The 23,581-nt window shown below is 40.7% G+C and overlaps 2 protein-coding genes across 6 annotated transcripts; one reads left to right on the top strand and one right to left on the bottom strand.

The window, feature by feature from the left end:
- Positions 1–163: 163 nt before the first annotated feature.
- Positions 164–5,897, top strand: ebag9 (estrogen receptor binding site associated antigen 9). Its single transcript, XM_085473403.1, has 7 exons — positions 164–477; positions 800–894; positions 1,208–1,289; positions 1,424–1,579; positions 2,773–2,883; positions 3,262–3,353; positions 5,526–5,897. The coding sequence occupies exons 2-7, from the start codon at positions 812–814 to the stop codon at positions 5,641–5,643; spliced, it is 642 nt and encodes a 213-aa protein (XP_085329529.1). The 5' UTR covers positions 164–477; positions 800–811; the 3' UTR covers positions 5,644–5,897.
- A 3,228-nt stretch (positions 5,898–9,125) lies between these two features.
- Positions 9,126–22,892, bottom strand: sybu (syntabulin (syntaxin-interacting)). Of its 5 annotated transcripts, none has more exons than XM_085473396.1 (8): positions 22,782–22,892; positions 17,451–17,494; positions 17,055–17,241; positions 16,473–16,673; positions 14,198–14,297; positions 13,867–14,019; positions 12,445–12,600; positions 9,126–10,911 (listed from the first exon to the last, which is right to left on the bottom strand). In XM_085473396.1, the coding sequence occupies exons 2-8, from the start codon at positions 17,472–17,474 to the stop codon at positions 9,747–9,749; spliced, it is 1,986 nt and encodes a 661-aa protein (XP_085329522.1). In that variant the 5' UTR covers positions 17,475–17,494; positions 22,782–22,892; the 3' UTR covers positions 9,126–9,746. The 5 variants fall into 5 exon arrangements, with proteins under 5 accessions (XP_085329522.1, XP_085329523.1, XP_085329521.1 ...); XM_085473397.1 differs by lacking the exon at positions 22,782–22,892 and adding an exon at positions 21,899–22,095; XM_085473395.1 differs by lacking the exon at positions 22,782–22,892 and adding an exon at positions 21,903–22,095.
- Positions 22,893–23,581: the final 689 nt, after the last annotated feature.

The following is a 23,581-nucleotide window of genomic DNA, read 5'->3' as shown; positions in this document are numbered from 1 at the left end:
CTGACCTTCTCTATATGTGACCATCAACTCTCTCAAAGCCAGCATAAAATCTGTAGTGCAGGTTCTTCGCCATAAAGCCATACAGTGCATGTCTTCTCCATTCTCTCCTGTATTACATACTCTCCCTTTTTTTTCCAACAGCACTTGAATACAGCACAATCACGCTTCCTGTGTTTCTGCTCCTCCCAGTTCAAAGATGGCAGCCATGGGACAGAGACGAGAGACGACACAAATTTAGGACTTTTGTCATGAAACAAAACTGGGTTGCGGAGCTGATACCGCTATTGTTTTGACATAACAGTGAATTAAACTGTCACCGCCAATGTGTCGTCGTAGGAATAGTTTAAAAGGGTTCAGAAATATGTTTTCCTGTGGGCTAAGCTAGCAAGCAGAGGTTAGCAAATAAATGAACTTGTCTCTTCTGCCACACAAGAAGGAAGCAGTTGCCTTTCATACAGTCTATTGGCATCTTATAAGGTGAGTTTGTATCTTTTTTATGATTGTAGAGACGCATATTTTATTAGTAGGTACAGCTCGGTTGTTTTCATGAGTAAAGAACTTGCATTGTTAACGTTAGCCTTAAGCTCGGTCTTATTCTATGGTGAATAAATACGGGTTCGTATTTCAGTGAGGTGCTCGTGGCACGGCTCTCGAGATTAAGCGTTTATAAACGCTTACAGATTTTGTTTTCGCGCAGTCCTGTGTAAATATTCGTCTGCTTTGCTGCAAGTGGAGCATACAAGTCATGTCCGTACTTGCAAAATCAGATGCAGAAATCTTTCCTTTTCTTTCCCACCAGCTCAATTTCATCATGGCCATCTCTCAGTTCCGTCTTTTTAAGATCTGCACATGCCTAGCCAGCTTTCTTTCTTTCTTTAAAAGGTTAATATGCAGGTAAGCACAAATGCATTGTCCATTACAGCATGTATGAGACCTTTATCTTTACACTACTACGATATTTTTGAAAATAAAATAGGAGATATGGATTTAAAAAATATTGTTCTAGCTTTATGAAACTCACAGCAACTCACAGCATTTACCACGATTTTTGCATGCATCAGCACCACAACTAGAGATCCTTTTTTGTGCATGTGCTGGATGCAAGGTTGTCACAATGCACAGTAAAGAGATTTGATTGTGGTGTTCTGTAATGTACAGTTTCTGCTTTTTATAATAATGGAGAGTTTAATTTAATTGTGTAACACAGGACTGGAAGGGGCCGCAAACTCAGTGGTGATCAAATAACTCTCCCAACAACAGTGGATTTTTCATCATCTGTACCAAAACAGGCATGTACTGCAGCAGTCATCAGCAACTGCTTTGAGAAGAGGCTGCCATACAGGAGACACAATTTTCTTGTTTTCATAAACAAATAACTTTCAGGCACTATTGTGTTTTTATTAGTTTCTTTTTGTCTGCACAGCCAGAGATTGAGGAATGGAGCTCTTGGGATGAAGAGGCTCCTACAAGTATTAAGATTGAAGGTGGCAACGGCAATGTCTCCCCTCCACCCAACGATGTAGATGAAGAGCCGGACTACTTCAAAGACATGGCTCCCACCATCAGAAAAACACAGAAGGTATGTCTGCAACAAGTCAAAGCAGTTTGTGCCGTGTCTATGAAAGTGTATAACCCCTTTAAATTTGTCTTTTATTAAGTAAACTTCACCTGTGAGGCTCAGCTCCTTAATTGTGGTGAACTTTGACAATGTTTGCTGAGTATACACAATTATACCAGTGTAAATATGACAGAAAATAAGGTGAAGTGTAATAGGGCCACTCTATGTCATGGAATTTATAGTTTGTTTATGTGGTTGGCTTTTTTTAACTGAAGAGTCGTAGGTGTCATTACAATGTCAGAGATGGATAAGTGGTTATTTTTGTAAATGAGGAAAAACTGTAATAGCAAAAAAAAAAGAAGCCGTGACTATTGTGTTTGACTTAAGCAAACATGATACAAAATACAATGAAGATGCGGAAAAAAGTTGCCGCTTCAAAGGGAAAGGCTACTATTTGTTTTCCAACTGTTTTAAATGGATCCATGCCACAGAAAATTCTAAGAATAATATTATAACTGTAGCTGGTGTCAGGCTACTTACGAGGGGCTGTTAATAAAATGTATATTCTATTAGAAACTTAAGAGTAGCATCTAGAAGTAATTTGCACAAACAGTGTCGATCTTAGTCTTTGTTTTTTACTCAGTTTAGAAATGGGCAGATGTAAAACAAGAGACACGCAGTGCAGAGTTTCAATTATGTATTCCATTGCAATATTAAAACTTTAGCTTTGATTTCCTGTAATAACAAGAAATGGCATCTAATATATAACTCTATTTGTTTGTTTTTAGCAAATCTATTTGTTTATTTTTAGCAAATTCTTAACTGTTGTCTAAACCAAGAAGCATGACATAAATATTCTGTAGGCATCCAGATACAGTAAAGAGTAAAGGTTTTGCTAATGCTTTGAATGCGATCAAATGTTTCTTGTGATCCAAACCCATGGCTTTTGATTGAAACGTCTTCTTTTGATACATAGCCTGATAATTCCTGCAGCCACTGATTAGAAGTTGTTTGAGTGCAGAAGTAAAGTGCTTTTAAAATGTTGGGTTTGTCATTTCTAGACATACAATTTTTGTAGTGTAACAGTGTGATTGCTTGAAAATCTCCCATTCTCAGCTTGTCCTTCCTATTAATAGTTGAGCAGCGATTCAACATTAACTCCTTTTACTTTGACTCTAAGCTCCTCTTCTTTTTTTCTGGTTTTCATATTGAAGATTGTGTTGAAGAAAAGGGAACCTTTGAACTATCTGGTGCCTGATGGCTCAGCAGGCTTCTCCAGCAGGTTGGCAGCCTCTCAGGATATGATGACTTTCATTCCCCCCTCAGTAAGTTACACTATTGTTGGAAGACTGTTTATGTTTTACACTCTGTATGCTAATAATTGTATAATTATGCAGGAGAAGTTGTTGGCCATCAAAGGAAAGCAAAACTTGTTTTATCAGTAAATAGGCTTGTGAAAAAAATTATTAAAGCTGCAGGACTTGAATCTTAGAAAACCCAAATGTCAGAATGACTCAGTAAGCCTTCAAAAGAATGCACCAATCCCCTTCTCTTATTCCACTGATTCAGTAAATTTTGATGCAGTTTGCAACACTCTTGTGTGAACTGACGTTTATGATGTATTAGACATCAAAGGCTCCCGACTAAAATGTTATCATAGTGTTATCTCTGTATATAAGACTGCAAACTGTCAATTTCCACAGGCTGAACTGGGTGAAATGGACACCTGGCAGGAGGACACAAATGCCTGGGAGGATGAGTCTGATGCTGCCTGGGAGGCAGAGGAGGTGCTCAGGTAAATGGGTCAAGAGTTCATCTGCTTCTATATACAGCAAATACCAGTTTGCTACCTTAACTAACCAGTTATGACACAACAACAGGAACAAGGAGTGTTTTTTATGTTATTAACCATGTTAATATACAATTCCAACACATTGTCATTGAACCCAGATTTGATTGCAGTAAAGACTGAGGAATGCACAACAACAGGTTTCATGGCCACATACAACAATCTGTCTGTATTTACACAGAAAAACATTTTTTACAACACAACACAGTTGTAAAAGATTATTATTCACAATCCTTGTGTTAATGCACACCAGGTTATAGTTGGATTTCTTAGCTGTCATCTAAATGACCCCAAGTAGATGCCTCCTGTGAAATGCTGTTTTTTATTTTTTATTTTATTTTTAATTGTAATTTTTTGCAGACTAGGGGGAAATTATGTTAAACAAGAGAGTGATCAAACCTTTTATTATGCAAACACATGGGTCCCTTGCATCTCTTCCTCACACCTCCTACCAGTGAGGACAGAGGTGTCTAAACTGAAAAATAAGAAATCTTTGCTTCCAGTCTTACAACAGAATTTCTTAATCTTGGTGTAAAAAACATAGATTGTTAACATAGCTGGTTATTAGCAGTTAATTCATATTTAGTTCCTCTAGTTTCCTTTAGCTTATCCTCTATTACAGGGGTCTCAAACTCGCGGCCCGGGGACCACTTGCGGCACACGTCACCGGTGTTTGCGGCCCTTATATTGACTTAGAAATATAATACAGTTTGGTCCTTGAAGTTACTTTTTTTGTTGGGGAGTATTTATTTGTTGCTGAGTGCAATGTTAAAATAAGTTCTTTTATAAGCAGAAAATTATCTAATATGAAGGCAATATGGGCAGAGAGTACAAACATATGTTAGTTCAGTAAGAGAGTTATTTGTAAAGAGAAAAATTTTCGCTAGCAGTCAAAAACTAATGTGTACACTTATGCCTGCATTTTTATTTTGTTAAATATGAATAAAATTATAGCAGAAGACCTTTCACGCGTGTGGCCAGAAAGAGAGTACCAGAGTACCATTATGTGGTAGTTCAATGAATGGCTTCAGTTAGTTAAGAGTGAGGAAAAAGAATTGCGTTCACGTTTGCAATTTTGTCTTGTTATACAATATATTAAAAGGAAAAAAAAAAAAACCCCACTGTATTTTCAGAAATATTTTTGGGTGTTTTCTTGTTTGTTTGGGGTTTTTTGTACTACTTGAACACTAAAGTGGATTGCCAATGAGATGACAGTGCCAGCAGTGGCCCACAGCTCATATAAGTTTGACACCCCTGCTCTAATAGATGGTGTTATTTGTTCAGATTAAAAAAACAAACAACAACATAGCTCTATAAAAGTATTTTAATTTTTCATTTGTTTTTATCTCACACAACTCAAAGAAGTCTCGTGAGCCCATTATGCTCGCCGTCTCTTGTCCTCGTGAACGGCACTGCACGTCAACAGTGGTCTCGCATCCGCTGCCGAAAGCTGCACTTTGGCATTTCGGTTGTTTGTGCACCTCACGTCTTTGTAGTTAGAACACGAGTGTACAATGTTGGGTTTTTTTGTTTTGTTCTTTTGGGAGGGGCAGGGGGTTATTGTTGTTAGTTAGTTTTTTGTTTTTGTACTGCTATTTGATGATCACTACAGATGTTCAGGTATTCACAGATTATACAGATACAGATGACTTTGTGGGAAACCCCAAACAAAAAAAAACTATTTCTTTGCTTCTGGTTTTGACTTCTCTTCCTATGCTTGCACTGATGTGGAAGATTTGTCTGAGTGATGACCTATCATTGAGTAGAATACGCCAGCCGGTACTCGCACCCTCAGTGCTGGTATAAAATGATACCGAACTGTGGCGACATCACTGTTTGCACACAACATCAATACAGCGAGAATAATGGGCCCATTATATTTCTTCTTGCAGTCATCACTTTTCTAAATGTGTATGTTCATTTCATGGCCACCAGATGGCAGTGTTTGATAATACTTTGTCAGCAGTGGCACAAAAAGCAGGGTTTTGTTTTCCCCCATTCTCAGCTGACCTAGCTTTTGGTGACATGCTTTGGTGTGACATCACTTCCTGTCACCTATTATTTTTATTATTTTTTTTTATACTATAATTTTGTGTTTTGCTTTTGTTTTTTAAACAGACAACAGAAGATGGCTGAGAGAGAGAAGCGCTTCATGGAGCAGCAGAGGAAAAAGATGGAGAAAGAAGCCCAGAGAATGATGAAGAAGGAGCAGAAAATTGCCGTCAAGCTCTCATAACATTTTAAAGAGGCTCACTTTTGAGCAATTGGGGGTGGGGGAGGGGCAAAGATGCTAGCTCTGTCTTTAAAGTCACCAAACCTACCAGGATTCTTACTGTACACTACTCACATGTTAGCAGATTGTCCTCCTCCTTTTTTCCACCAGCAGCATTTTAGTGTGTTTTCCATCTGCAGCGGCATAAAACATGGCAATGTTGAGGGCAGCGGGTATTCTCACTCTTCATGTGGCAGGGTCATTTTGGTCTTTAAGGGAGATTTTGTTAATACCATCCAGATCATTTTAGGTTAAAGGTCAGAAGTGGCTTTCTGAGATAATGATTAAATCTGTTGGAAAATCTTCCATTTTGGATTTTCCAGGAACATTTGTAAATAAACCGGTACTTGTGCTACCTGTTGAAACATACACAGGGAGTACATTTCTCTCTTTTTTTGTAATTTTTACAACCTCAAAAGGCAAGGACGTCTAATTTATTTTATGCATCATTGAATACCAGTGAAATCCCTTGGTTTGCTTGATTTTTTTTTTTTTTAAATATTTATGTCTTTGTCTGACAACTGATCTGTTCGCTGTTTCTTTTCTTTTGTTTTTTGTTTTTTAAATGAATGATGCTTTTATATTTCACATTATCTCCCTGTGCTGTATGGCCCTTATTTCGCTGGAAATCTGCATTAAAATGAAGGCTGGAAATTTTCAAAGTGCGTGTGGATACATGATGGTAGACTAGAACGTAGCCAATGCAGATGTTAGCTGTGGGTTCCCATGGTAATCTCACTGCATCTCTCTGCCATTCACTCATTTTTGTCAGCCCTTAATATTGAAGGAGAATTTCCAGTGATCGATGCGTCTTTTTTTTCCCCTTTTATCTTGGGGGAGGAAATCTTACTCTGCTGTTAAATAGTTGATGAATTGTCTGCAGAGACCCAGTACTTAAAATACATGGGTCATCATCACAATGGACACTCATACAGTAATCTTGGCAAATAATAGGCTGATGGATAAACGTTTCCTAGCACATCATTTTAAGTAAGTGCTTCTGACTGAGCATCTTGTTATGCATCATTGTAATGAAATTCCCAGTCAGTGTTGTCATGGAAACATTGGCAAGTGCAGACACAGCATGTGTTCATCCATGACTTGTGATAAATGGTGCAAAGCAAGTCAAAGAAGACATATCTGGGTTAATATTATTCAATGATTTACTGACAAATTTTCTGTTAAAATTTCAATGATAAAATGAATATGAAAATAATTAGAGCATGAATAGATTCAAGAATGAAATTAAAAGCAGGTGTGGATTTATTTTCTTTGGAAATGCCCTTTCCCCGTTATTTTCACTGAGAAAGGCTGCATGTCATGTTTTCCTTTTTAAATTTTGCACGTCGTGATTTCTTTTTTTCAGAAATTAATCATTAAAATCCTGTTTTCACACATGCTTAATGGTAAAAAATAGCAGTGGTTGAGCACAACATAGGACTAATATAAAGTAATGAGTCCAGAGTTGACAAATTGTATCTCTGCTGTATTAGACCTACACGGGTTTTTAATAAATTTTGATTCATATCTTCGACTGAAGACAATCTGGCTACGCCTGATATGTAAATAGTAAAATAACTCCAGCAACCATTGTGGGAAAGGTAATAATTTTTCATGAATACAACCTTTATGTTCAGGCTTTTTCACTGTCTATGAGTGTTTTTTAGGTGTCGGCCACTTGGCAAACATCTTGTTTCTACAGTGAAATAAAACTCTATTGGAAAGAGCTCTGTAAAATGTTACCATCAGTGATGGTCCCCAGAGGATGAACCTTACCAATATCTCACTCTGGTTTTTATTGAAATTTGTCAAGCTATTGGTGGAATTGCCATTACATTCCCGCAAAACAGAAATATGTATAGACTCTTCCCTTGACATCATCATGTTAAAATAAAATTGACCTAGAACTTTCTATTTTTTAATCTCCTACCTGCAAACCAGCCTCATGAAAAATGCTGCAAACTACAGAAGTGAATAAGGGGAGAAAATGCGACAAAACCTTGATGGAGTGACACAAACTTAAAGATTGTGTTAACGATTGCACTTAGTTGGAGATTATGTATCGGAATTTCAGGAGCAGGACCACGCCTCCAAACACTCGTTCTGGTTGTCATCTATATAGGTTCCCCCAGTTCTGCAAGCTGTTCATTCTCGTTTACGTGCCCCACCCTCCTTGTTCTCAATTCTTTAACTTCTTCACTTCTATTTAGTGCATGGAGATCTGCCAGGCCCGGGAGCCGTTGCTAGTCCCCTTCGAGGCCTTCCCCAAACCGCAGCTCAATTCATGTCAAAGCATTCATTTTTACCTACTAAAACGCTGTCAAACCTAAAATGAGGACATGGGCCCAGCTATTGAAATAAAGAAGTGGAGAATTTATTGTATCATAATACTTTCTCAAGTCCATAAATGTTAGCAATGTGGCTAATAGGCTAATGTAGGATGGTTACCATGTTGTAAAGCATTTCTTTTCATGATCAATCATTTACGCATTAGAGTCAAGCGTCAGCATGCATGAAGATTCCAGTATCAAAACTGTCTGATGCTAAACTGGCCTGTAGAAGGTACTGACGGACTATTGTCATCACACATCTGACCTCCATCATAATGATGTCAGTCCCATCTACCTGGGGACTCTGCCGGCCTGCCTGCCAAACCTCTCAGAGACTGACCCACTTTCAGAAAGGGAAAGTGCAGTCATCAGTCTTCAGAAAGGGGATAAGCTAAGTGGGTGCAGTCACATCCAGTGTTCTTTTATAAAAAAAAAACAAAAAAAAAAAAAAACTGGCGTGCACTCATGCTCAAACCAATGCTTGCCCACTCATTTAATCTAGCATCCCTACACTGATATGAGGATTACAGCATCTGATGATTCAGATGCCTTATGAACCGAGGAGTCATGGTTATGCAATGTCAACATAGCATTTCTCCTTACAGCTGGAGCGGAAATGGACCCATTGTAGCAAAGATGTAAGTGTTAGCTCATGTAGATTTAATCAGCTTTTTGCTTTAATTTTCACTGAATGTGATGGGTATTATGCAATCACTAAAGGCTTATGTGAGCAGACTCAGAGCTGCACTGACCCAGTTTTTACTGGTGTAAGGGCAGGTTTAACAGCTTCTGAGAGATCCCAGTAAAGTGGATCTAATGCACTCCACAGTCAGAACCACAACCCAGGGGACATCTGTAGACAGGTCGAGAAAGCTTTTACGTAAGATGAACCATCACGAGAGCATGTTGCTTGCTGGAACTTGGGTTCTGATGAGATACCCCACCCCCGTTTATTTATGGGAAGAAAAAAAAAAAAAAAAACTCCCATTGTTTTTGTCTCAAACAGGACCCTTACACAAGTCAAACTTGGAAAAAGATTTCCATGAATTTTAATAAACCCAAAAGCAAATGTAAAAAAAAAACAAAAAACAAATAAACAAAACACTACAACATAGCCAGAATTATCATGCTTTAATAATAAAGATGCAAGGACATTGATGTTACTACCAGTATTGCACATTGCTCAGGCACATTACAAGTGTCAGTTGCTTTGAAGCATTAGCTTCTATGAACAATACACAGGCAGTATCAAGTAAAGCTCTACACCCAGAATGAGGGGAGGAAAAAGAAAAAAAAATAAAAATTCACAAAACGGTGAACTTACATTAAAGCTTTGGCTGAAGGTTTAAGGTTACTTTATGAAGAAAGGAAACATTCCAGAACCCACCACCCATCAAACAGAAAGCAGCAGTCAGTCTTTCACCTCCTGAAAATCTCTTAACACAAAGAACTTTTGCTTTAAACAGCTAGGGACACCACAGGACTATGATAACACACAACCATCTACCCAGATGATCTGCTTATACATGTAAATCATAAATAAATACATAAATAAACTTTGTTATAAATAATCCCTTCCATGTCACCTCTTGGTAACTACAGTGCAAAAAAATAACAGTGCTCAAACCAAAATGACTGCATTGATATCAAGTGTTCAACGATGTCACAAATACTCTTGGAAAGATGCTTAAGTGCTTTAGTTCACGGTCAGGGGTTTTGCATGCGGATTGGAAGCCATTACGCATCAGGCCTATGAGTGATGTGACGAAGAGAGTGCAATCCCATGATGCAGCAGCCCCTAATCAGGGCAGCAATGTTGTACACCGGAGTGCTTCCGTCCAAGCCATGCCGTGAGTACAGCCAAGCCACTGTAGGCAATACTGGTGCCGCTACTGCCACCAGATCCACGAGGAAGCTGTTGCTCCAGTAACGCTTGCCGACCACATCCAGTCCTGATGACAGATGAGAATCCTCCTCGCCGACAGTAAAGTCCAGCTCCTCCATGAATCGTCTGTTCTCGGAAGGCTCTGAGCAACATGTGCCGGAATCGGCGGAGGTGTCGGGGCTCTCTGTAAATGTGCTGGGTTGGGAAGGTGTTGAGTCAGGCTGTTTGGTGGTGGTGCAAATGGAGCCAGGTAGGTTTGGGAACCCTAGAAGACTAACTGGGGCTGATAGAGCTGCATCTCCTGCTGCAACCCCATGGAACTTTAGAAGCTGAAAGAGCAGAGCCTGCAGGTCTGGAGGCATGGGCATGATGTCGGCCTGGACTTCTTTGTCCTCATGTGGAAGTGTGCCTGAGGTGGCAACCATATCTGGTAGAGTGGGCTGGGTTCCAGTGGATGAATCGGTTGACTGTCTCTCTCCTGACAGCGCAGACACTCTGGGCCCAGACTCTGCACTGGCCCTCAGCTTGCTGCTACAGTCCTGACTGAAGTCCATTGCAGTGGACATGAAGACCTTCTCCAAAATGTCCGCTCTGTTCGCCATCTCATCATTTGCCAGCAGCCCGCTGTCTGCCATTGCCTCTGCACCTTGGTATCCCAGCTCCATTGCACCTTCCTCATCCACCACCATCTTCTTCCCGCTGCCATCAGAGCTGTCGTACATAAAGTCCAGGGTGTTTTCATCTTGGAGGTTGGCACCACTCTGGGCGAGCTCCATGCTTTGCAGCAGGGACTCCAACTTCCTGTTTTGGATGTTGATGTCAATGAAGTATTTCTGAATTCCTTTATCTTTTTCCATCAGACTGCTCTTCATGGTTTCCACCACCTGACGCAGCTGCTTGATCTCTTTGCGTGCTTCTTTGAGGGACAGCTGAGCCTCCACCCGGTGGCACTCCTCTTCAATCCAGTCCTCCCTCATTCTGCTAAGCTGGGCTTTAAGCTCCTCAATCTCTGTCTCTCTAATAAAGAGGGAGGAAAACATCCAAGTAACTTAAAGGAACAGTTTTTGAATACACACTTGTGAACTTTACCATGTAATTTGTAAAGTTTGGAAAAAAAAAAAAAAGCCACTTATATGCCAAGTCTGAAGCTATACATAGTTTAGCTAAAGACTGGATGTTCTGGGGGATGGCTGTGACAACCCACTGTGTGTGGGTTTAGGTGGCTAGACATTTACTGTTAGAAGAGAGAAATACACCATATGGACAGAAGTCCTAGGCCACTTACAAATGCCGGGAGTTTTTTTTTTTGTTTTTTTTAAACAAAAAACAAAACAAAAACACTGCACTTATTGAGTTTGTAACTTTGTGTTTTCTGCCACTTTAATACAAATGTCTGTGAAGGTTCATGGCCTGAATTCAAAGGGGGGAGTGAATAACTATTCAGTTTGAAATGTATGAAAGTATGTACAGTTACACATTTATGTAAAAAAAAAAAAACGTAATCAAATAGGAGGTCATTGGTTTGCAATATTACTCTGACCTAAAATTACTGCTCATGTCTTGAATTTTGTGTCGAAGTGGCAGGTGGGCCACACATGGGCCTTAACACTTGACATATGACTGGGTAGCATTATCAATTTAAAGCCAACAACCTGTGTTGTTTATGGTTTTTGAATAAAATTTAAGAAACTTTTGTCTTGTATTTTGATTAGAGTGAAAATTTAAAATTGAGTGGGCACCATGGGATTCCTGGGTTTTTAAGTGGGCCACCTACGAATGGCTGGTGTAACCTAGCTACCACACTTTTAATAATGGATTGCATTTATATAGCGCTTTTCAAGGCACCCAAAGCGCTTTACAATTCCACTATTCATTCACTCTCACATTCACACACTGGTGGAGGCAAGCTACAGTTGTAGCCACAGCTGCCCTGGGGCAGACTGACAGAAGCGAGGCTGCCATATCGAAGCGAGGCGCCATCGGCCCCACTGGCCAACACCAGTAGGCCAGAGGAGACAAGTGTCTTGCCCAAGGACACAACGATCGAACCGGCAACCTTTCGGTTACAGATGAGCTTCCCAACCCCCTGAGCCACGGTCGCCCCATCTATTAATCCATCTAGCCCCAGCAATGCCATTCCTATTGATTTCTTACTATGCCTCCTTTTTGTCTTAGTACACATTCAAAGAAATTGTAGTAAAGTAAAATAAATAACTCAAATTTTCACCCAAAATAAAAATGGCATATTTTGCCATTTGCCCAGATGCTCCTGTTTGAGTCTTCATGCTAAACCACAGTCCCATATTTAATGAATGACAAGGACATTATTTAATCCATCACTGTTAAGCGCAGCATACGAATAAAGAAACACTTTAAAAATATGCTTTGCTATGCGCAGTCTCATGCAACACTCCTTTTCCAGGGGGTTTAGACTTCACAAGATGTTACTGAGGAGCAGAACTGCAGCATGCAAGCATTACATCAGCACAGCAGTACATTTTTGCTGTCATCCTGTCTTAAAACTGAACAGCTGGACATGAGGCTGCCAACCTGTCATGGACTCTGTTCTCAGACTCCAGCAGTTTGGTCTTCAGGTGTCTGATGGCCACTTCCTTCTGCTGCAGAGGGGTGAGGTACTGCTCAGGGTTCGGAGGCCTGATTCCGTGGTTGTCACCACATGAATGGTAGCAGCCCAGACCTGCCCTTCTGTTGGGCAGACAAAGAGAGGGAGAAAGGGAAATGAGGTTGCCGGTGGATGTTTACACCTCGGAAAGTGATTATCTGTCATTCATCAAGCAGACATTTTTAAACAGCTGCAGAAAACAAACCAATTTAAAACTTCAGCTAAATTCTCCCCACAGAATGTAATTAGTCGGAGTCAGAGTGCTGTCAGGGCAGATGCTCCCTGAAGCCTGGAATTACTGTCTGACACAGGATTACTGACATGCAGGCAACAGACTTAAAATCCTAAAATGCTGAATACAAGCAGCGTTAGCTAGCAAAGAAATCACCTTAGTGGAAAAAGCCTTGGCAAATGTCCCCTACATGTCCTCAAATAGGTGTGTCATCATGCTCAGAGAAAACTAATAAAAGGATTCCTGTCACCCCCCCAAAAAAGCTAGCGGATTTGGATGATATGCAAAGCAGCATTTAAGACGCTCTCTTTCACCAGCACGATATCCTAGCAACCTGGGTTACTCTAGGCTTTGATGCAAATATGCTGCATCCCTGCCAGAAATAGATACAGCCCTGGAGAAAGCAGCATGTGAGGGGGAAGCAATGTCACATGACACTTAGCCAGGCAGAGGAATGCTGACAAACCGCACGTCTTGGAGTGACAGGACTGGAGGATTATGATGCACTTATGGAAGCTGTGAGCATGGAAAACAGGGCAGATTCTGTGTCTGCACAGAAACTAAAAGGGTTGAGTGTCTATCGTTTGGACTGCTCCTGAGAGTGGATTTTTAAAGTGAAGGCTTATGCAGGGCTGAGATGCAAACTAGCGGAGCCTTTCAAATAATCTGCTGCCTTAAGCACCATGTTAGAAATTCAGTTTTAGCAATATTTAAGACTCAGGCAACTGTATTCTGTTGTATGAAAAATTTTATGACCCTGTTCTCTTTGCCAAAGCAAACTGCTTTCGCTCTAGTTGCAGATGAGACCCAGTCAGAAAGGTCACTGTCTGGGTACCATATTCAGACATTTGCTATATTAAATCCCCATTAATCCCAGCTACAGCCACATCATGACCAATATAATCCTAGCCAGCTGCAAGAGAGGAAATGATAACTGTCTGAGCCTAATCCAGCCACCCACTCACTAGTGGTCACTGCACATGGCCCGAGCCACAGCCTAAACCTCTACAGTCTCCAAAATGTACCTGCTTCTCTTACAAAAAAGGTTACACTTCAAACACATTTAACAGGAAATAAAGAGAAAACGGCAAATAAGCATGAAATCTATATTTATTACCTAGAAGTGGGGCTGGAGGTGCAGCTGCTGCTGTTGGTTGAGGAGGCAGCTCTTGGAGGAGTTCGGTAGGGAGCGTAGAGTTCTGCATCTCTGTTGGCTGCTGGGTTCCCGGCTGGTTTGAACACCGGAAGTGGCCTGATGTGAGTGCTGCGACTTAAGATGAAAGAAAAAAATAAAAATTAATGAGAACAAATAAATATGGGTGTTCATTAATAATTTTTTTTTTTTTAAGTGTGTATATGCACACTGCAGTCTTGCTGGATAATGCATGTCTTGAAAACTTAAGTTCAAATCTGTTAGTGATTTATGATGCACATATTAAACCTCATACCTGCGTGAAGGAGCTTTCTTTCCAACTGAATTGGAACTGAGAACCTCCCTGGTCTTTAGGCTGCCTGTGCTGCTGGAAGAGCTGAAGTCTGCCTCACTACCTGAAGGAAGGAAAAAAAAGCACAATGTCCCATCAGGATAAAACAAACTGTTGAACAGTCATCTTTAGTGATGCAGAAACACTGACTGATTCCTGCAAGTGTAAAAATGTGGGTTCTACAAAATTATGTCTCCTTTTTTTGGCCGCTCCCTGTAGAGGTCAGCACAGCAGATCATTCGCTTCCATCTCAGCTTATCCCTTGCATCTTCCTGTCACACCAACCCTCTCCATGTCCACCGGGCTGCTGCATCTTCGACACCCTCTGTCCAATATATCCACTATCCCCCCTCTACGTATGCCCAAACTATCTCAGCCTTGTCTCTCTTTCTTTGTCTCCAAACTGCATGACCCAAGCTGCCCCTCTGACATACTCCTTTCTAATCTTATCCATTCTGGTCACCCCCACTGAGAAAATCTTAACATGTCCAGCTCTGCAATCCATACATAATAGTAAGTCTCATTACAATCTGGTAAACCTTCCCTTTCACTGTTGCTGCATGATTCTGTCACATATTATCCCAAACACTCATCTCCACCCACACTCTTCTTCACCTCTCCTGTGCACCATCCATTGCTTTGGCTCGTTGACCCCAGGTATTTAACTTCATCCACCTTTACTCCCTCTGCTCCTTGCATCTTGGCCGTTTCACCCACCTCCCTCTCATTCACACGCATGTAGTCCGTCTTTCTTCTACTGACTTTTATTCCTTTTTTCTCCAGACTCTCTTCAAACCTGCTCCCTACTCTCACTACGTGGCACAGTGTTGTCTCCAATCATCAGAGTCCACGGAGACTCCTGCCTGACCTCATCTGTCAACCCATCCCTCACCAGTGCAAACAAGAAGGGGCTCAGAGCCAAATCCTGACTCAATCCCATCCTTGCCTTGAACTCATCTGTCACTCCTACGACACAACTCACCACTGTCTCTCTGTCTTCTTACATATTTTTCTGCCACTCCTGACTTCCTCATGCAGTCACACAGTTCCTCTCTTGGTACACCATTATATACTTCCTCTGGATCCACAAAGACGCAGTGCAACTTTTGATCACCGCTATACTTCTCCAGCAACACTCTGGGTTCTACATAATTTAATGAGGGTCAATATAAAAATTAAAAAAAGAATCCTACTTAAAATTCCTGCTAAAAGAAGCCAAAAGTTACCAGCTAGACATATAGCTCCTGCCTTTAAACCACAGCCCAAGTTAATTTGAGTTTAATGCATGAGAGCAATTCATTTTCCCAACGTGCCACATTAGAAACCGAAACCGCTTTAGATTGAGTTTTGTTGTGCATTAGAAAACCATTTTCTTTTTTAAAAAAAAATCACAAACAATCCTTCATTCAGCAACCACTGCAGGATTATGGTGTTTATATCTCTAAACAGGATTTCCAATAAGATATGAGCAATCTATACTAATGCTTAGCCAAAAATGAACCATATCATCATAAATATCACTGGAACGTCACAATTAGCCAATGCTATCCAGCCTTATGCAATCTCTCTCTGCTGTTGTCCTGTTGCAGCAGGACAAAGGCTTGAGGCCTGGGCACAGAGATGTAAGCAGAACAAAAGCAGGTCATCATTTTAGAGTTTCAGTGATTCAAAACTGAAATCAGAGTCATACCTGAGTAGTGTCTTTTTCCATTAAACAAAACCATATTACTGTTTCCAGTGACAACAGCAATTAAAACTGCTCAAATCTCAGTGATCCTCCACCACTTTGTGAGTCAACTAAGAGTCTGTGCACCTTCAGTGAGCTGACCTCCTGCTAATCAGCCTAATTGGTTAAGCTCCCAAACATTTCTCCCCACCAATCAGTGCCCCTTGTTCAGTCTGATTATTAATCAAGCATTTCCCCCCTTTGCCTCAGATTATAAGAGAAAAAAATTAATTTTCTGATTAAAAAAAATGCACAGATACACAAATGGCTCTTCTCCCATTCACAATTTTCTTTTTAGTAAGCAGCTGCATCCCAGAGTGGGAAATTGTTATGTGATAACCATGCTGCACTACAGAAGTCTGTGAGTAGAAACAAAACAAAACTCATGAGTGGTAACAGAATCAAACCTTAGGATCATATGATAATACAGCAGGGCTAAGCTGAAGATTTTGAGATTTCTTGCTTTATCTGAAATTTTGTTTTTGTATTTTTCTCAGTACTCTTTTTTTGTACCTCTGGCTTTCATGGCCGACCTCAGCTCCCTCTTGTGCCTCGGCGCGCTCCGTGCTTCACCGCTCCACTCGGCCATTACCCTCACCCTCTTCACTTTGGTCTTGCGCTCTGGGAGTATCGGCGATCCGTGGGCACTCTGCTCTGAGCCTGACGGGGTTTTGGAGGGGGACACAGACTGACTAGTGGGGCAGCCGGTGTCATCTATTGTAGACAGGCACACAGACAGTAATAGCCAAGAATGGGCAGCGCAGGGCAGGCAGTCAATCGCAACCTAAGTTTGCTCTCTGGCAGATAGCACAACAGCTTTTACAATGGCTCATCACCACCAGAAAGTAGCTGTCAAGTAGTTTCTGTGGTCACACACATTCACTCTTTGCATTTTTTGCTCTGTTTCTTAATAGAGGCTAGTTTGGGAGAAAACCAAATAAAGATGCTTTTTCTTTTTGAGCGTGCATAACCTTTGCTTAAATTTTTAAATATGTTTGCATTGTAGTATTGTCATAAGATTTTTCAGCTGACCACCAGTCACGTTCATTTCATATTAGGCATGTCCTGCCCTTGCCCTGGAGCTGAGCTTCTTACCAGAACAAAAACTGTTGGTGCTGATGGTCCTCTTGGAGTGCTCGGAGCTGATGTCACACTCCCTGCCCTCCTCCTCTGAGAAAGGGGAATCAGACAGAGGCGATCCCTTGTCTTTTGGTCGGAAAGGATGGAGGACCAGACGTGGGATGCGGCTGCGGGGGCTCCCTTTCTGTGGTGATTTGTTTTCCTGTTTATCAGAGCAGGAGGCACTGATGTAGTGCATGTATGATAACTATGATTTTCTTTTTTTTTTTCTCTTGAATTACCAAACGATTTAGTTCAGGTCATATTTATCATTAATTATCTTATGATAATAACTGCAAGGTTGCAGATATTTTTGTTTTATCTTTGTTTTTATGGGTAAAAAAGAGTATTTTGCATTCAGTTAAGACTCACCTCATATTCTTGGAATGGTCCCATCGTGCCTCACGCTTTCTCCTCTGATCAGTGTGAAAGAAGAAAAAAAGATAAACAGGTAAGTCACATTCCTGTGGACCATATATAGATAAGAATTTTGATGTGGAAGTCAAACTCATAATAAACAAAAGCCCTCTATCTGAACCCTGTTACACCACTGAATCCCCCCCCCCACACACACACAGACAAATGCCGTCTGGTACAGCTGGCACTAGAAGCCTGAAGGCGGACTTGGCACAACACAGGAAATAAATAAAAAAAAATGCTAAAAATAAACAGTGGGCTACCTTTTCATATCAGGATCAGTCGGCCTATAAACAATCAAATGAAGCCAAGGAATTACAGAGAAAATCCAAATGAAAGGAGATTATGTAAAAATAATTATGAGTCTACATCTATGTAAGACTCTTAATAGTTGCAGAGCTTCATTGTACAAGCATGCTGATGTTAACGTACAGAGGTTTGGCATTTCTCTTTACTGTCTTAGCATGCTGAAGTTTGCCAATGAGCAATAAAGACATGAAGAGCATGGGCTGAAATGTCTTTACCTTTGCAGGAAAACTATTACATAATGATGCTAATCAAAAGTTCAGAAAATCTAAGTTTTAACCCTAACCCTGGACAAAAAAACAAACAAAAAACATATGGCAGAAATGAATTTTAAATCAATTAAAGGAACACTGTGTGAGATTTAATGGCATCACATTGTAAAATGGAACAAAATTAATCCTTTCATTTCCAAGCATGATGGAGAGCTCATAAGCGTGTTGATTCAGTCTAAATGTGAAATGTCCTTTCTAGAAACCATATTCGGTTTGCTTGTTCTGCTCAGCAGCATGGCAGAATTATTATAAGATGTGCTGCCTATAAAGGGCTCGTTCTAAACGTACTTACATCTGTAGTTGGACGTGATAATACCTCTAAATTCTACACACTGGACCTTTAACTCAGTTTGCTTGTGGTTTTGGAACAGTTCGGTCTTTGTGGAGATGCAGATACAAAGAGCAATCTCTTCATGTTCAGCTTATTCATCAAAGTTATCCCAGATTAAAATGATAGATATAAAGCACAGTAATACAGTAGATGAGGCCATGCTAACTCTGCTTATCAGCTGTCTGTGCAAAAAGTGAAGGGCTGCCTGCCAAATGCCACAAAGTGCTTCAATCAATGAAATCTAATGGATGCTGGAGCGATGCTGTAGCTTCTTTTTCTATAAAAGGGTTTGAAATAGAAGCCAAAGCAGAGGGAACTCTGGTCTAACGCTGAACTTTTTTTTGTACATGCACATTTAAACAAGAGAGAAGCATTTTTTATTGATGCTCCATAGCTAAATAATGCAGATCTTCTCTCACGCTTGAATAAACTTTACAAAATTACTTTAGTTCCTCTTGCCTGTTGATTGCCTCTCAGCACCCTCGAGTAAGGGGGTCAGTTGCATAAGTACATACAGATTCTTTTTTGGGGGTGGCATTGGGAATTATGTCATTGACCCCAGGGCCTGTGTGCTGCTGTCGCATCCTTTGGCTCTGATCTCACCTTCCCCCCTCCTACATTAAAAAGAAAAGTACTTCGATCACCTGCCTTTGCAAAACTAAGGACCCAATACGACCTATTATCCATTAATGAGTAGCCCAGAAGTGTGCAAAATCCTCCTTTCCAACCCACAAAGGACCAAACTGAACTGCAAAATTAGAACACAGAGTCTCAGGACTCAAACTCCACTTTCATCTTCTTCAAAAATAGACTGACGTGTTCTGAATTGTACTGCACCACTTTATCTTACACTTTTATTCTTTTGGTTTTCAGGCATCCACAATTTCATCCTTCGCTGTAGTAATACACAAAAGCCCGGTGCAATAGCATGGCAGAATCAGATTATAGGCACCAAGCAGGGCCGGGCGACTGCTGCCGTGCCCTAGCAACAGTCATAGCAACTGAAGGGGATAAGCTGTGCGAAAGAGTCGAGCTAGAAGGAACCAGTTATGTATGAATGTGCACAGAGTGAAGGCTTCTGCTGCTCATCCTACTCAGCCCTTCGCTGATGAAATATCTGGAAGTGTTGAAGGGGAGGTACCATTCAGCTGCTCGATGCTTTCCTCAGACTGAATGAACATTGTGTACTCTAGCCAGCGTGTTTACGGAGCATCGTGCCACTGATTTGATGAGATCAATGAATATTTATATTTTTATATTTTTAATGGATTTTCTTTTAACTGTGGCTCTCATTAATGGGTTTTAAAGGTAAAACAAACAACTAAAAGACAAACCTGGATGTGGATAAACTGAAACAAGAGCTGAGCAGAGAAGATGAGATGTGTGATTTTTCAATCAAAAAGGGTGTGGTCAAGAGGAAATGTGGATGGTGGTGTCAGCCTGTCTGACAGTTTTGGTGCTGACTGAAATGTGGTGTCTAAACAACTATTAGGAAGCACCGCTACCAGGATGACAAATTTTGGAGGTGATGCCACCGAATGGACTGACGTTATGCAAAGCAAAGGCATCCATGGTTCCCTGACTCGACATGACTTTATTGATCTTTTGACTTCCTTTCTAGTATCTCTCAGAGGCTGAGGTTTTCAGTTTTGAATGTAGTGTCTTAATAACAATTGGCTGGAAAAAGAGTGGTCTCAGTGGATTCTGACAGTCTGCTGATGATGCTGGGTGTTTTAGCTTTACGATTGGCTATAAGGACTTTCATTGTAAATATATAGCTCCTGTCAAACGTCTCAGTCAGAATAAGCCTATGCACTGAAACTACCTGGTTAAATGAACTAAAGAGATTTGCTGGTTCCTTTTTTCTACTTAGCTTTGCTTGAGGTTGTTTTTATTTGAACTGTACGCACCTTGGTTTTGTAGTATTGTGTTACATTGTGTTGACACTGATTCCTGCCCATCCATCTGTGGTATACCCATATTTGATGATTTGACTGCGGCCAAGTCTTTCCACTCGCACCCATACATTCGATCCTTTACTTGTCTCTAGACAAAGTTGATTGGCTACCTGCTGAGTAAGAGGCTAAGAACTGCCTAAGGTGCAAAGACTCCCTTTAAGCAACAAACAGCCAAATTGCCTGCATATATGAACAATAATCAATCCAAAAATAAATAAATAATAATTTAAAAAACTGTATTCCAAACAAACTTCATGGGAGGTTGCTGATTTAGTAAGAAGATGAACTGGGAAAGGATGTTTTATAAGAACTGTCAGTGGGATACAAATAAACAAGTCTTTAAGCCTCCACTGGAGCTACTCCCCTCATCCAGATGGTGTTGTTTTAAAACAGCATGGAGTGGGCGTCAATAATAATTCCCTTAATCCATCCCAGAGTATGTGTTTTTTCATAATGGTGGTGACACACATGAACTAATGCGAAGCTTCTCATTCCACTTTGACATTAACGTCATAATGCAGTCGGTACATTTGCTGTGTTTATTACTGAGGCATTAAATTGCTTGATTTCTGTGAAAACCAGCTGGTGTTGACTCTTGTTCCCCCTCCCTTTGCTGAAATAAAAAAAAGGAAAGATTCAATTGAATGATTTCAATCTCTCTGCTGAGTCACATGTCATACCTGCCACTTTTATTTTAAGCCCACCAACCCTTAAACAGACTGCATCATAAATGCATGATGTCAGTGCTGGGAAGTGACTTTCACTTTCAGCATGAAGCATTCTGAAACTAAAAGTGACTTTTGGTAAAATAGCTTCCAGCCAGTACAGAAGATGTGTTTATGCAAAAGAAAACCACAGTCAACAGAATTATTCTCCATATAGTGGCGATCATTTTCGTTTGCATGTCTTTCCAGTGCTGTCAACACACCCAAAATAAAAGAGAATTTGAGCAGCCATTTAAACCATCATTAATAAACCCTCGGACAGCGCACCATGTGTTTACGTGCCTCCCTTTGTTTACCACAGCTCCCTTCAAAATCCATTTTTCCTTTTCTTTTTTTAAACCGAGTACTATAAAGCCTATTTAGATAATATCGTACCAACAAATAAAGCGGTTCTTTTCATATAACCATTTAATAGTTGCTCGATTTACATTTTTATCCTATCGCATCCAGCCGTGGGATTTTTGTTTTGTTTCATGTGGCGCCCCCGCAGTTTCTGGGAATGTTTACCTTAGGCGCTGACATGTCTCCATGATAACGATGTGCGGAGTCAGCTACAGGACGTCTCTGGCTGTAAACAACTTCAAGCATGGGGTGGACAGATTTCATCCAACATGTCATATTTATGCGCATAGGCAAAAATATCATGATTGGAGAAAAAAATCTAAAGAAGACTCGCTCCTGAACTTGTAAACAGCTCCACCCCTCCCCACCTGCTGCCATTCCTAAAATAGTTTTAAGGGAAGATTTTTAGAGGCTAACACGCATTTGATGCGACATGGTTTTCAATAAGAGGATCAAAACACAACAACACCTGCCTGGATGGTGGACGGTGACGTTAAACGGTGATGTCTCTCAGAAGGATGCGCGTCAGTTTGGGTGAAGCACAAAGGGTCGTTCCTCTGCTGGTGGTGCCAGCCTGCGCGCTGCTGTGTGGATGTTGTGCGGATGAGAGCTGAGTGCAGACTGACGACGCACGCGATTGGGCAAGAAGTGAGACCACTGACTGTGCGCGCGCAATAAAGTGCCCGCCATCCCAAGTGTGTTACATAACGAGCGGGGCGTTACTTAACCACCGAAGCCCCCCCACCGTGTAGCGATATGGACTTTGTACAGCAGTACACTGCGTGCTGTCCACGTTTCAATTTTACATACACTTTAGTCTATACATTATTCTTAGAAATGCACATGATGCAATAGTATGCTATATTATAATACCACGTCCCCCCGACACTGCAAAACTAGATTTAACAGGATTTAACATTGATCGAAACCATATCATCTAAGATTTTACATTCCCTGCACGGATTTGCGGCATTCCTTAAAACCATCCCAACGGATACAAGGTAGAACCGTTTAAATACCAGATATAAAAATGTCATCTGCTGTACACATACAGAAGGTTGTTTATTTTTCTTTCTCGAATATGTACATGAAGGTAAACACTGTCTGCTGACTTGCTGTCGGGGCCTGTTGGCTCTCCATGGTGCTGAAACTGAGGCCGATTGAAATACGACGCTGGCGCTTTAAATGCCATTCATGCCGTAACGTTTACAGATTCTGCAAACACACACATACATAAAACAGTGTTTTTGTCACGCCGCTGACTGGCAAATGTGCTGAAATCAGAGTGACAGACATAAAAATAAAACTTTGAGCGCGGTGAAATAACTCGACTGTTAATGTTTTTGTCTTACCTCATTTATTTGGATTTTCATCAGCTAATTCCAGTCGTTTTAAAGTGGATTCTAAATGGAAACACAGCACAGTGACTAAGATGCCAGCGTGCCACCTCTAAGCAGGAGTTTGTCTTGTATCACGGAGGACCTCTGCTGGAACAAGAAGACACTGAAGCTCGGTGGGCAGTGATGCTTTATTTAAAGATGGTAAACAGAACAGCTGAGCGTATGCGCGTTTAAAATCAACTACCATTTTTGCCCTCACAGGCCTACTCCACAAAGAGCAGCTCGACATGAAACAGGAGGGAAAGTAATAGTAGCACTTTAATGTAGCTGAAGCAGTTTCAGTGTCCTAACGTTTTGTTCACCGTCCTGCTATAAATGTGATTTAAAATGATTTAAAGGGTCAAATGTTACCTTCCCCAAGCTGTTATCACTTCTGGAGACCTTTAGCTCAATATCAGGTTATAAACTTAATATATCGAAGACTCAGATTTTAACTTTTAATTATAAGTCAAATCAGGAAATTAAGTCCAAAGCTAACTTGAATTGGGATTTGGAGCAAATTAAGTATCTTGGAGTAAGTATCCCTAAAGATCTCTCAAAAATATATCATGCAAATTTGAAACCTTTGTGCTATAAAATAAATGAGGCTATTAAAAGATGGAACTTAACAATTTCAGGAGTGGGACAAAATAATTTCCAGGTTCATATGACAGGGGAAAAGATCATGAATCAAGTACCAAACTAGCTGGCTATAAAGATAAAGGGGGGTTGGGGTTCCCATGTTTGAAAGATTACTATGTTTCAGCTCAACT

The sequence above is a fragment of the Copadichromis virginalis genome, linkage group LG11 (genome assembly GCF_057382275.1).
Source record: "Copadichromis virginalis isolate Kocher_CV1m ecotype Utaka linkage group LG11, C_Virginalis_male_GT1.1, whole genome shotgun sequence".
Taxonomy (NCBI): Eukaryota; Metazoa; Chordata; class Actinopteri; order Cichliformes; family Cichlidae; genus Copadichromis; species Copadichromis virginalis.
This window is presented reverse-complemented; position numbering and strand designations above follow the sequence as displayed.